General features: G+C 37.1%; 2 protein-coding genes across 2 annotated transcripts in view; both read left to right on the forward strand.

The window, feature by feature from the left end:
* LOC136257628 (P-selectin-like) overlaps positions 1-5,892 on the forward strand; it is a 40,283-nt gene extending 34,391 nt beyond the window's left edge. The window contains exons 7-8 of the mRNA XM_066050882.1: positions 4,960-5,139; positions 5,433-5,892. Coding sequence (XP_065906954.1) covers positions 4,960-5,139; positions 5,433-5,797 — 545 coding nt within the window. The 3' untranslated portion in view covers positions 5,798-5,892. The remainder of the gene's footprint in view (positions 1-4,959; positions 5,140-5,432) is intronic.
* LOC136257625 (uncharacterized) overlaps positions 1-14,763 on the forward strand; it is a 194,532-nt gene that overhangs the window by 109,371 nt on the left and 70,398 nt on the right. The gene's annotated exons all lie outside the window — the stretch shown is intronic.

Consider the following 14,763-nt stretch of genomic DNA (forward strand, 5'->3'; position numbering starts at 1 on the left):
ACGACATACCGTGTGTCTTGATACTGAGCAGTTGCTGTCCATATATTACCTACCAATTGCTGCAACTCAGAAGATCAATCAGTATTCATGCATTATAATTTTCATACAAAACTACATGCAATACTGCCTATAGCTTCTGAGGGACTATAGATATGCCTACAGACCCCTGCTCTAATGTGCCTACTAACTCTGGAGCACATCAACTTTTCAAGGTATTGCTATTAGTGTGTTGCAGTTGAAGTGACACTTTCCCATTCAAATTTTATTATATAAAGAATTTCTCTGCACAAAAAAAATACACAAAATTAAAGTATCTAAACCAAAACAGCCAAGCTGTAATAGTGGAGTATTCGGCACCAAATTCACTTGAATAGTCATAATTAAAAATTTTGCCATTAACCTACCATCAGAGCCACTGATTTCTTGGCCACTACCTTGGATTTCACATCTTTTTTCATCCTGGCCTTTATCAGTTGGGGGCAGCACTCTTTCTTTTTACAGCTTGGCTGTTTTGGTTTAGATATCACTTCTTTTTGTATTTCAAGCTACAAGCTGGCCATATGGCTTTGGTGCTTCCTTTTAACTTTTTTTTCTTTACTGCAGGAACTGTGGAACAAAGGAAGTAATTGTGTGTATAGTTTTTGTGTGATGAAATAACATTGAATGATGATTATCACATACTGTTACAGTAGTTAATAAGGTGACTTCTTACATAACTGAACTGTTGCTGAAACTCTCATTGTTTGTAGCTGAACTCTGTACAGGGTGATTTGTTTGCAGCTGATTTATGTTGAGTTTGTACATTATTGATAAATAATAATAATGATCCGTGAAGTACTCTCTGAAAGACAGAAGGCGCTGCTTGCTCTTTTGTCAAACTTTCACTGGTTGTGATACTGTTTCTTCAATTGCAGGCCATGGGAAAAGTACCCTATTTGACAAGTTTTGTGCAGGGGATATTGAGCAGGTAGACTTCTTCCTTGACATACAGACTCCTAAAACACAGTGATTAGGGGTGGTATTGCCATTTTCAAGTACATTGACAATGCATCGGGTACTACTTTAGGAGAAAGTTGGTACAATATGCTTGCCCACAAGGCAACGGCTAGATTGATCAAGCCAGAGACTCTACCTCCAAACAGAGGGTGCAGCTGTACAGCATTCCCTTCCCACCTATCTTCAAACCCAGGACTGGATGCTGTTACGAAGCATGTCTTTGAATCCCCAAGAGTATGGATGGACTGTAGGGGTTCATAGTTACACTAGATCCCATGGCTTCTGAGGCACTACTCTGTTTCACAAGCTGTAATTGTCATGGAGATTGCAGTACCCAATGGCACAGTTGCAAGAAGAACAGCGTCCAGTGTATCTCCGCATGCAGAGGCATTAAATGCAAGAATTGCATCAAGTTGATATCGTAGAGTCTAGAGAAGACTCAGACATCGACTTTTGAGGTGTTTGACAGTGGGAGCCATATTTAAATTGTGTCTATTCAAGTAAATAGACATACGGAGGTTTGCAAATAGTGGAAAGTGGGAATGGCCTTTTTTCCGCTAAGGAGCAGTTTTGGTGCAAAACAAATGCTTTTATTCAATTCAGAATCATGAAAAATCCCTATTTTGACTCCACATAAGGCAACGTTAGACTTCTCAATTTTTCCCAAAATGGTTCTGAGTACCCCACATTCCAGCAGCTGTCACAGGTTCCCCTACAGGAGTTTTTTTTTCATATATGTTAGTAGAGACCTCTACAAACACATTGGTGAAAAATTTCTTGGTAAGGAATTTATTCCCAGATTTTAGCGATATTCTCTGACTATAGCTATAGAGTTACAAGGAATAAAACTAATCCACAGGGTCAAGATACTCTAATAGAACAGTCATGAGGGGTAAAAAGGTGTACAAAAAATGTCTAACTTACCAGGATTTGAACCAGAGAACTCCATAGTGAACACTCAAATCCTTAACCACTGAGCTACTGCTATAACAGTTGTTCACCTCACTACTTTAAAAATAGAAATTCTAGCTATAGTCTACTCAATAGTAAAGTTTATAATTTTATAAATCTACCAATGGAACATCCAGGTTGTTCTAGAACATTCTATGTGTGTTCTATTAGAAATCCTTGAAAAAATTGTCTGCTCTTTTGGAATATTGATAAAAAGTTATCAATTACACTCTACAATTTGTGAAATCAAAGTTGGCAGCCAAAATGGCTGCAATGGTGGTAATTTTAATTATGGCATTATCAGAATTTATTATCATAAATGTCATTGCCGCCATTTCATGGCCGCCACTTGATTTCACAACTTTTTCACCCTGGATTTTGAATGTTAACATAGCTACAAGTGTGTATAAAAATCCCTACGATCTATTTAATGCCAAAGTATGTACCACATAGGCACGTATGTTGTAATAGCTACTGTTTCATATTTATATCTCTTGTTTCACCACTTTTAATTGCTGGTATACCCTACTTCATTTTCAAACTTGTTAACTTTTTTGTTATAACATAGCTATAATATACACATGTAGCTATGAGTGTTTTATTAGAGTATCTGGATCTGGCTGCTTGTCTTGAGTGAGTTACACAACAGATTAAGAGGTGTAAAATTGCTAGTAATTCTTTTCTATAGCAAAGCTGCAGTTAGATTACTAAAGGGCATGGTCACACATTGAGGATGTGGCAATCCATTCTGATCTTTACATTTATCTACTCCCTCTTACAGTAGCGCACAAGCGTCTAGTAATTTTGTGGGATCTGAGTAATAGTTAGAGACCTACCACAAGAATTTTCGTGATTTTAAAAACCCAAGGCAAAGCTGAGGTTTCTTAAAGCCATGAAGATCTGAGGGAGTGGTCTCTAACTGACTTAGAAAATGGTGTGGATATTTATATTACTAGATAGATTGATTGATTGTGGGTTGAGTAAAGCATCGTCATGTCATCATATCTTGTGCAAAATCTAAACCCACAATCACTTTCTGTATTGTTGTATTAAAACAGTACAATAGCACTGCATAGTAGGGACCACAAAGGAGCAGGCGTGGTCCACGAAATAACATTATCCAAACACCAGCCTCAATTTTCCCTGATGACGATGAGGCAGTATTGGTTAGGTAAAACTAAGCCCAAGCAAGCTTTCAGATTGATCCGAAATGCTTTCAACAAGTTGCTATGGAATTTTAAAAATTATTTATTTAATGAATTTTCTACTGACTGACTGACTGACTGACTGACTGATGCTTCTAGGCATGATAATGGCTGAGACTATGGGCTTGATTTTTTCACTGTTCAATGTCGCTTCGACCCAAGAGGTGCCTTTTGGCATACCGCAGTAAGTAAAATGCATTCTTCATGTACTTACCAGTGTCCTCCCTTTGTGTCCCATTCATCTTTGCTGGCAGCAAAAAGTGTTGATTTGGCATTAGTACGTGATGGCTTCCCTTCATAACGGAAATTGTCCATATTTTTCATAGTGGCTGTTTTGATTACAGAGGTGCTTTTCGAACAGTTCTCGGTTCATACCTGCTGTGTAACGGGTTCATACCTGCTGTGTAACGGGTTAAACACAGCCGACAACAAAGCATAATGGATACTTCACTTTTCAGATGATAATTTATATAACTAGGGTGCGTGGCACCATTTCTTTCATTTGGTATGCATGGATTGCAGAGGTACTTTTTGAACAGTTCTTGATCTGAAATTCTGTGTAATGGGTTGAACATAGCTAACGATGAAGCATAATGGATACTTTACATTTCAAACAATAATTGGGGCATGAGGCACCATTTCAGATGTGGAATGCATGGGTTCACCAGTCATAACAATTGTTTACAAAAAAGTTAACAAACAAGTACACAGAAAAATTTGGAATTTTGAACTAGAGTAGGGACCATAGCACATCGATAAAAGTACTGAAACAAGTTGGAGTAGTACACAATATTAAATCACAGTAAAACAATAAGAAGTGTTATATCCCTACTGTGCATTTCCATTATGGTATCTTGAGCACAGTAGGGATATAACACTTCTTATTGTTTTCCTGTGATTTAATATCGTGATTTAATATTGTGCACTATTCCAGCTTGTTTCAGTACTTTTATTGATGTGCTATTGTCCCTACTCTAGTTCAAAATTCCAATTTTTTCTGTGTACTTATATAAAAGAAAGCTCACTGATCTGCTCAGATCAGGGATTAATTGTGAGATCTGTGATGCTACTTAGCACATCAGTGATCAATAATGAGGTGTGCTGTGTGTTGACTCCTTCAACTAGAGATATATATGTAGCTACGTATCTGCTATATAGGAGGTCTCAAATCATTTAGAGAACCTCTCCAGAGGTCTCTTCATGATTTTAAAGACCTCAATATCTCCCAAAGAACAAAAGATTTTATACATACCATTTCCAAAATACACTTCTCTAAGGATATTAATTCCCTTTATGGTTTCCTTGCATAAATAAGAAGATGACCATACAATCAAAGATAAAAGGAAAGACAAGGTGCGGAAGGCAGACACTCATTAGAACCAGAAAAGGCACAAGCTAAACATGAGTTCGTTATTGTGATGTAAAGTGGTGACTGTGTGCTGCTTCATTTGGTGTCTAAGCCTTATGACTGTGAGCTGGCTGCATGGCTGGCCAACTGACTGACCAACTAACTAACTAAAAAATCAGGTGATGATAATTTTGTATAGTAATTTAAATAGCTAAGTACATAATTTGTCTATGGATGTACAGGCTCCTTAAAATACAATTACAATTGTTTTAAAATTAATATGCGGTCTTTGTTTATTATGTTTTAACAATTTGATGTAAGACTGTTATTAGCAAAGGTGAATTTCATTACCTATAATACTTCTATGATGTTTTTAACCACAACATTTTGGTGGGTGCCATTCATTTTAGGGGGGAACGCTACTGCCATACTGTTTGATATTGTATAAATATCAACCAGGATCTCAAACAAGTGACAGTGGAGGATCGTCTGGTGCTGTTATTGGTGGAGCAGCAGGAGGAGTTGTAGTTATTGTAGTCATCAGTATAATGGTACTACTTGTATTGATTTATATGAGACAACTACATCAGAAGAAATCAAATTCAGTTGTGGCTGGGATAGCTAATACCATATCTGATAGTGAGTGTACATTATTATATACACATGTTGGAGTAAATGAAATTGACTGAGCCAAAGCCAGTGATTTTAGCTATATCTCAGTGCATATCTGTATAGCATGTTTGTTTGCTTTATATTGCTTTATATACTTTGTGTGTAATTGTACTGAGCTTTAATTTCTCCTTACTCACTTTGATAGCTTTACTGGCCATTACTTGCATGATACATGCTTTGTTGCCTTGTGGTCATAATAGTAGACTAGTTTGTGTCTTAGTCATGATATGCACCCTTGGTGATGCTCACATGTACTACAGGTGGTGTAAGTTCTACAGAAAAGAAAGTGAAGGAAGAAGAATACAGTGAGATAGTGTTGCCTCAGTTACGTCGTGATGATCCTATCAAGATGGACTCTAATCCATCATATGGATCTTACATAGGACAGGGTACTAATATTGCTGTTCAACCTAACCCATGTTATAGTGTGAACAGATCAAATGAGAAAATAACTGAAGATCGCTATGATTATGCTCGACCCACTGAGATCACTAATGTTGCTATAGAGCCTAATCCATCATATGGAGTAGCCACAAGGATGGGAACTAACACCAAAACTACTCCAGGCTCTGGTGTTACCATTTCTCCCAATCCAGCTTATACTAGTGTGAAAGCTAAAAAGTAATTCAGTGTGCTTATGTAGAACATCAAACTATTGCATCATTAGCTCTGTACTTTTGTAGTATATAGTGACATTTAACACATTCATTTTGTATTATTGTTAGTCAATTGTTTTTGGTTTTTTTTAGGGCTGAGCGATACTACCATTTTAGTATCACGATCGATACTAAAGCCGATACTGAATAGTTCACGATACTTACAAATATGTCAATCATAGTTGGTGCCACATAGTGTATTGCTCAGTATTCCTGCAGGAAGACTTCAAAAGTAGCATCAAACTAACCACTGTCAACCTTGTTTAAAGTAACAGTTATTGTAACACATGCTTTGAAGTTATGTTATGGTGTTCACACCTCTCTGCAGGGGTAACCAGGTTATGACTTACAAGGATTCTTGAGCCTAGTACAGCATAACAAATGGATTTTAATGACAGTAATGTACAGGCATGGTATCACGATAGTTAATAACAAAATATTGCGATATATCGCTAAAACGGTAGTATCGCTCAGCCCTAGTTTTTTTGTCATGTGCAGTGTTTGTGTTAGTCTCACATGCTAGACATTTCATATGGGCTTTCCATACAATCCAACATGCAAGACTATGTTTGATGTTTGGGTATTGTATAGAGGTACCTTATTTCCTTGGTTAAACCCCACAACTTTAATAGTCACCACATTTGAATATAGTGTCCCTTGAATAAACTCCTCAACTATATTATTTGAATTCATAGTCCTTGATTATTCTGAGGCATATTTTGCTTATCTTTGGCAAAGTAGACTATCCTGCAGTGATATTCTGTAGTGTTCTTAGTAAGGAAAAGAACAATAGTTGTTCTACATCATGTACAGAGGCCATACCATTTATCTTCATTTCTGGTGCACATCGCAGTGAAATAAACTAGAGCTACTAAACATGAATTAAATAAGTACATACTATTATTATAACAACAATTTTTGTTTGCTATACGGAATAGTTGCCACAATTTAAGACCTGCTTTTATGCTACTAATTGCCACCCTCAAATATTGCCCACCCTTGAATAGTAGTAGCCACACTGAATTTTGACACTAGGCTATAGTAACCAATACTAACCATGATGTTTAACCAAGAAGATATGGTGTATGTATGCTGCAGTGCAAAAAGATGGCTAATTTAGTTAACCATTAGAGTGAATAACCATGATGTATATGTTCCTGAAAATGTTTTGCAATCTTGATGTTATCTGCTGCAATTTCAGGACATCTAGATATCATAGTATACAGTATGTGTAATATTTCTTTGGCATACACTGTCAACTACAGTTATGTACATGTGTAGGGATACGTCGTCCAAGCCACTGGATACAGTAGAAGCATAGATAACTGATATTGTATTCTAGTAATAGAATACAAAGCACTTTGGTTCATGGTATATATATACCTGTAGGAACAATTTCTGGCAAATTTCTTTTAGTGGCAACTACAACAACAATTTTTATGACACCTTGCTACAAACTGGATTCCTAACTTTGTCTAAGCAACTAAGACATGCATTGCTTGGATTCTTAAGTGAATAAGTACCCCTCAGGAATCATTAAATAAAATTGGCTCTGCCTTGTTGATCACTGCATCGTTCCTTCAGGTTGTACACTGTTATCCCTATCCACTGAAGAAACCTTAAACTGCATGCTTGTCTTATTCATGCTAACATGTTGACTTCTTTTTTGCAGAAAATTAAAGATGTACTAGTCATCCACTATCACAGCAAAAATGTTCTGCTCTTTCTTTCTCTTTAGTTACTCTTCACTCTTGTAATATAACTAGCATTAAACAATTTTTAAAAATTATAAGAAATAAAGATTGCTGAAAAAGGCAAGAGCTAAGCAAGTCAACATGTTACTCCATACTAGAGCTACTATGGAGCATGTCAAAGATATATAGCCAAACAACTGAAATTGTCACACACAGATCTCTATTCAAACTCAATGATACGGTACATATTCTGATACATAATTGTGACCAGGTGAGTGAAACAAAGGAATGTGACATCCCATCACACAAAAGATTATATAATTATTTTGATACTGGAATAAAATATCTGGACTGTTCTATTAGACTATCTTGATATTCACCTCCTGTTATCAAAAAGCATACAACTATTAACAAGAAGGTATATATGTGACCAGATTTGATGAAACCAGGCTTCCACACACATCCAATTCTTTGACTTTAATCACTTGATTGTTTGATTGCATTATGTAATAGACCATATAACCATAACCATATACTCATGTACATGACTGTTCTATTAGAATATTATTTTCTAGCAAAATTTGCAAAGTTCATGTTCCCTAGTGTAAACTTGCACTGATTATGGCAGTATTTGCTTATTGATTTTACCTATCAGCTGTGTCACAAAGTTTACTGGCAAAATCAATGCATCTTTAAAAATTTTTAAACTTTTTGTCAGTACCAATTTTCTAAATTAGGCTATGCAACACTACAGGATTGGATTAATACCTGTACTGTAAAATTCCTCTTATTAAGCCTTAGTTTTTGAGCCCTTAATACCCTATAACTTTCCATTTCTGTATTTCTCCATCCATTTAACTCAAGCCACATAAACATAATAATTATTAGTTGCTCGTGTTGCCATTTTTATGTCTCATCAATGATTGCTTGCATCATTGGTTGTTGAATGCAGTTAGCTAGCTGTTTTGCAATATAAAAACATTTGCTAGCTACAACAGACTATACAGGTTGTATTCTGATGTATATAACATAATTTAGTAATCATACAGTACGATAATGCTGTATAGTAGGGACCACAAAGGCTTGGGTGTGGTCCATGAAAAGCATCAGCCTCACTTTTCCCTGACAACAATGAGGCAATATTGGTTAGGTAAAACTATGCCCAAACAAGTATGCATTCAGATCAACCTGAAATGCATATGCTTTCAGCAATTTGCTATGAAATTATTAAACAGAATTTTCTACTGACTGAGTAACTGATGCCTTCAGACAAGCGTAACTCAATAATGGCTAAGGCTATGGGCTTGATTTTTTTACTGTTCATTGTTGCTTCAGCCAGACACATACCACAGTATGTACAATGCATTCTTCATGGACTTACCAGTGTCCTCTTTTGTGTCTCATTCATCTTTGCTTAAAGCAAAAGGTGTTGATTTGGCACTAGCCTTCCCTTTGCCGGAAGTCATCCATATTTTTCATAGTAGTTACTTTGATTGCAGAGGTGCTTTTCGAGATTTGTAGTGCTGTGAAACAGGTTGAACCAAAGTGTAATGGATACTTCACTTTTCAGACGATATTTGATAGCTGGGGCGTGCAACGCCATTTCTTTCTTTTATGCACTATGCGTAGATTCACCAGTCATAATAATTTTGCACAGTAGAGATATAACACTTCTTATTGTTTTACTGTGATTTAATATCGTGCCCTACTCCAGCTTATTTCAGTACTTTTTATCGATGTGCTATGGTCCCGACTCTAGTTGAAAATTCTAATTTTTTGGTGTACATGTTTTAATAAAACAAGTAAAGTTAGCAAACATCCACCCATGCACTTGCATTGCTATTTTAAGAAGCATCAAATTTTGTGGATGAGAAAATTCTAAAGACTAGGTGCTCAGTAAGCTAATATTTTTTCCCACTCAATAGGACCATAACCATGGATTCATGCATATCAAGACACACGGTAGTGTGTCGTGCGGCCCAAGAAGCCGGCGCGCCACACCCGTGAGTATATTGACAGGAAGAACGAAAACGTCATTTTCACACCTTTGTATCTCGGTGATCACTTATCTGATTGGAACCAAATTTGCTACACAGTTGCCCGCCAGCCAAGGGAGTCTACATACCAAATCTGAAGGAAATCGCTCTAGCCATTTCCGAGATACGAGCTTCCAAAGTTTCGTATTTTTTTCTTCGTTTTTTTTTCTTCGTCTTTTCGCACACTTGCAAAAATTGCTATAACTAGCAAACGCGTACTCCGATCGCCTTGAAATTTGGCACACAGAAAGGAAGTCCAAAGGCGAATCCTAGCATCCAATTTGGTACAAATCCGATGAATGGTTCAGGAGTTATGACCGATTATTCGCGTAAAACAAGATCGATTTGTTGTCGCGCCTACAGGGTAAACCGCTTCATGGAATGAGTTGAAAATTGCTATGTAGATGGAGTAACCATCGTAGGAGTGCCTTTTGGTGGTTTGAAAGGAATCGAGATAAAGACCACGGAGATATGACACAAAACCCAACCTGTGTCACAATTACGCGATCGATTTTTATGAATAAAAAAGTATTAGTTTTCACGCCTCCTAGGCAAACCGCTTAGAGCAATGAGCTGAAAATCGGTGTATAGCTGGAATAATCTTCATAGAAAGTCCTTGCAGTAGTACAGAAGAATCGGATTACAAACCACTGAGTTATGATTCGAAAGCCAACACCGTGTAGCAAATGCGAGATCGAGATACTCTAATACAACAGTCACCCTAATAGAGCATTCGGCTAATTTATTTATTCCATTATAGAATTTTATTACATCACAAGTTATTCTGTAGGGAGTTCAGCTGCAAACAGTTAATCTTATAGACAGTTCAGCAAGAATACAGTCACCATGTGGAGAGTTAAGCAAATATATCACTATAGAGATTCAGAACATTACAAGTCACACTGAAGAAAGTTCAGCTATAAACAAGTCATGCACTGTGTAGAGAATTCAGCTACAATTAAGTCACTCTCTAGAGAATTCAGTTACACAGAATTCAGCTACACACAAGTCACTGTGGAGAGAGTTCAGCTACATACAAATTACCCTTTAGAGTGATCAGCTACAAACAAAACACTTTGCAGGGTGTTCAGCTGCAACAAATCAACCATTAGAGCGATCAGCAATGAACAAATCAACACAAATCTACCTGTAGAGAGATAAGCTAGAAACAAATCACCCTGTAGGGAGATCAGCTAGAAACTACACACAATGTAAGGAGTTCAGCTACAAACAAATTACCTTGTAGAGAGATTGGCTACAAACTAATCAACCTGCAGAGAGATCAGCTACACACAATTCAACTTGTAGAGAGATCAGCTACAAAAAAATCACCCTGTAGAGAGATCAGCTAGAAACTAGACACAATGTAAGGAGTTCAGCTACAAGCAAATCACCCTGTAGAGAGTTCAGCTACAAACAAACCAACCTGTAGAGCGATCAGCTAGAAACAAATTACTCTGAAGAGAGGTCAGCTACAAAAAATCACTCTGTAGAGATATCAGCTAGAAACAAATCACCCTGAAGAGAGGTCAGCTACAAAAAATCACCTTGTAGAGAAATCAACTACAAACAAAACACTTTGCAGAGAGTTCAGCTACAAACAAATCAACCTTTAGAGCGATCAGCAACAAACAAATCAACCTGTAGAGATATAAGCTAGAAACAAATCACCCTGTAGAGAGTTCAGCTACAAACAAATCAGCTTGTAGAGAGATCAGTTACACACAAATCAACCTGTACAGAGATAAGCTAAAAACAAATCAGAGTTCAGCTAAAACAAATCAATCTGCAGAGAGATTAGCTACATACAAATCACCTTATAGATAGTTCAGCTAAAAACAAATTACCTTGTAGAGAGATCGGCTACGTACAAATCACCCTGCAGAGAGATCAGGTACACACAAATCAACTTGTATAGAGATCAGCTACAAACAAATCACCCTGTAGAGAGATCAGCTAGAAACTACACACAATGTAAGGAGCTCAGCTACAAAAAATCACCCTGTAGAGAGATCAGCTAGAAACAAATCACCCTGAAGAGAGGTCAGCTACAAAAAATCACCCTGTAGAGAGATCAGCTAGAAACAAATCACCCTGAAGAGAGGTCAGCTACAAACAAAACACTTTGCAGAGAATTCAGCTACAAACAAATCAGCTTGTAGAGAGATCAGTTACACACAAATCAACCTGTAGAGAGATAAGCTAGAAACAAATCACCCTGTAGAGAGTTCAGCTACAAGCAAAACACCCTGTAGAGAGTTCAGCAACAAAGAAACCACCATGTAGAGAGTTCAGCTGCAGACAAATCACCTTATAGAGAGTTCAGCTACAAACAAATCACCCTGTAGAGAGATCAGCTAGAAACTAGACACAATGTAAGGAGTTCAGCTACAAGCAAATCACCCTTTAGTGAGTTCAGCTACAAACAAATCAACCTGCAGTGAGATCACCTACAAAAAAGCACCTTGTACATAGTTCAGCTACAAACAAATTACCCTGTAGAGAGATCGGCTACAAACAAATCAACCTGTAGAAAGATCAGCTACACACAAATCAACTTGTAGAGAGATCAGCTACAAACAAATCACCCTGTAGAGAGATCAGCTAGAAACTAGACACAATGTAAGGAGTTCAGCTACAAGTAAATCACCCTGTAGAGAGTTCAGCTAAAACAAATCAACCTGCAGAGAGATCAGCTACAAATAAATCACTTTATAGACAGTTCAGATACAAACAAATTACCTTGTAGAGAGATCGGCTGCAAATTAATCAACCTGCAGAGAGATCAGCTACACACAAATCACCCTGTAGAGAGATCAGCTAGAAACTAGATACAATGCAAGGAGTTCAGCTACAAGCAAAATCACCCTTTAGTGAGTTCAGCTACAAACAAATCAACCTGCAGTGAGATCACCCACAAAAACGCACTTGTACAGAGTTCAGTTACAAACAAATTACCCTGTAGAGAGATCAGGTAGAAGAATTCACCTTGTAGAGAGTTCAGCAACAAAGAAACCACCATGTAGAGAGTTCAGCTGCAAACAAATCACCCAGTAGAAAGATCAGCTAGAAGAAGTTACCTTGTAGAGAGTTCAGTTACAAAGAAACCATCATATAGAGAGTTCAGCTACAAAGAAATTACCCCGTAGAGAGTTCAGCTAGAAGAAGTCACCTTGTAAAGAGTTCAGCTACAAAGAAACCATCATGTACAGAGTTCAGCTACAAAGAAACCACCTGTACAGAATTCAACTACAAACAAATCACCCTGTATAGAGATCAACTAGAAGAAGTTACCTTGTAGATAGTTCAGCTACAACAATTCACCCTGTAGAAAGATCAGCTAGAAGAAGTCACCTTGTAGAGTGTTCAGTTACAAAGAAACCATCATGTAGAGAGTTCAGCTACAAACAAATCACTCTGTAGAGAGTTCAGCTACAAAGAAACTGCCATGTAGAGAGTTTAGCTGCAAACAAATCACCTGTAGAGAGTTCAGCTAGAAACAAATCACCCCGTAGAGAGATCAGCTGGACGAAGTCACCTTGTAGAGAGTTCAACTACAAAGAAACCATCATGTAGACAGTTCAGCTGCAAACAAATCACCCTGCAGAGAGTTCAGCTACAAAAAAAATCACCCTGTAGAGAGTTCAGCTAGACAAAGTCACCTTATAGAGAGTTCAGCTACAACAAATCACCCTGTAGAGAAGAAGTTACCTTGTAGAGAGTTCAGCTACAAAGAAACCATCATGTAGGGAGTTCAGCTACAAAGAAAACACCATGTAGAGAGTTTAGCTGCCAACAAATCACCTGTAGAGAGTTCAGCTAGAAACAAATCACCCCGTAGAGAGATCAGCTGGACGACGTCACCTTGTAGAGAGTTCAGCTACAAAGAAACCATCATGTAGACAGTTCAGCTGCAAACAAATCACCCTGCAGAGAGTTCAGCTACAAAAAAATCACCCTGTAGAGAGTTCAGCTAGACGAAGTCACCTTATAGAGAGTTCAGCTACAAAGAAACCATCATTTAGAGAGTTCGGCTACAAAGACACCACCATGTAGAGAGTTTAGCTGCAAACAAATCACCTGTAGAGAGTTCAGCTAGAAACAAAATACCCTGTAGAGAGACCAGCTAGAAGAGGTTACCTTGTAGAGAGTTCAGCTACAAAGAAACCATCCTGTATATAGTTCAGCTACATTTCAAGTCATCCAGTAGAGAGATCAGCTGCAAAAAAATATCCTGTGGGGCATAATGGGCATGTAATAAATATATGTACATAATTTGTATAATTACTAATAAAATCAAAAATAATTGAAGTACTAAAATTCTTCTTTAAGTTCTTTTCTTCTTACTGTAGTAAAGAAAAAACACCTGGGTTAAAAAAGCCCCAAAGCCAGCCATAGGCCGGCTTTGCAGTATACAAATACAAAAAGAAGTGATATCTAATCAAAAACAGCCAAGCTGTAAAAAAAGGTGCGGCCCCCAAAAAGGCCATGGTGAAAAAAGATGTGAAATCCAAAATGGCGGCCAAGAAATGGCTGTGATGGTAGGTTAATGGTTACATTTTAATAACGACAATTCAGGTGAATTTTGTGCCGCTTGGTCTTGGCACCAAATTCACCTGAATTGTTGTTATTAAAATGTAACCATTAACCTACCATCACAGCCATTTCTTGGCCGCCATCTTGGATTTCACATCTTTTTTCACCATGGCCTTTTTGGGGGCCGCACCTTTTTTTACAGCTTGGCTGTTTTTGATTAGATAATATATACATATATAAAATGTGTAATTTTGCTTTCATTTTTATTAAGGATGGGTAATTAATTCGATTAATATGAGCTATCATCATGATTGTGATCCACTTAATCACTATAACAAAAATATTCAACTATATAGTAAATGGAAAAAAAATCATGGCTACTCTTTAAAAATTCCTTAATTACTGTGCAATAATTGCCGATTTTGATTATCACTAATTAGATGATGTCAATTATTGCCAACAAAACAATCATGATTGTTGTGATAACAATAGATCCTTTACACTCAGAGTATAAAGGATCTATGTGATAACAAATTGCCCATGGCCATCCCAATATATATACTATACATTATCAATTACTTTTGTGTATTATGTGTAAATTATTAATTATTTTGCTATACACTGTTAAAAATTCAACCAATACAATTAATTATTAGCTAATACACTTAA

This window comes from Dysidea avara, chromosome 6 (assembly GCF_963678975.1).
Source record: "Dysidea avara chromosome 6, odDysAvar1.4, whole genome shotgun sequence".
Classification (NCBI taxonomy): Eukaryota; Metazoa; Porifera; class Demospongiae; order Dictyoceratida; family Dysideidae; genus Dysidea; species Dysidea avara.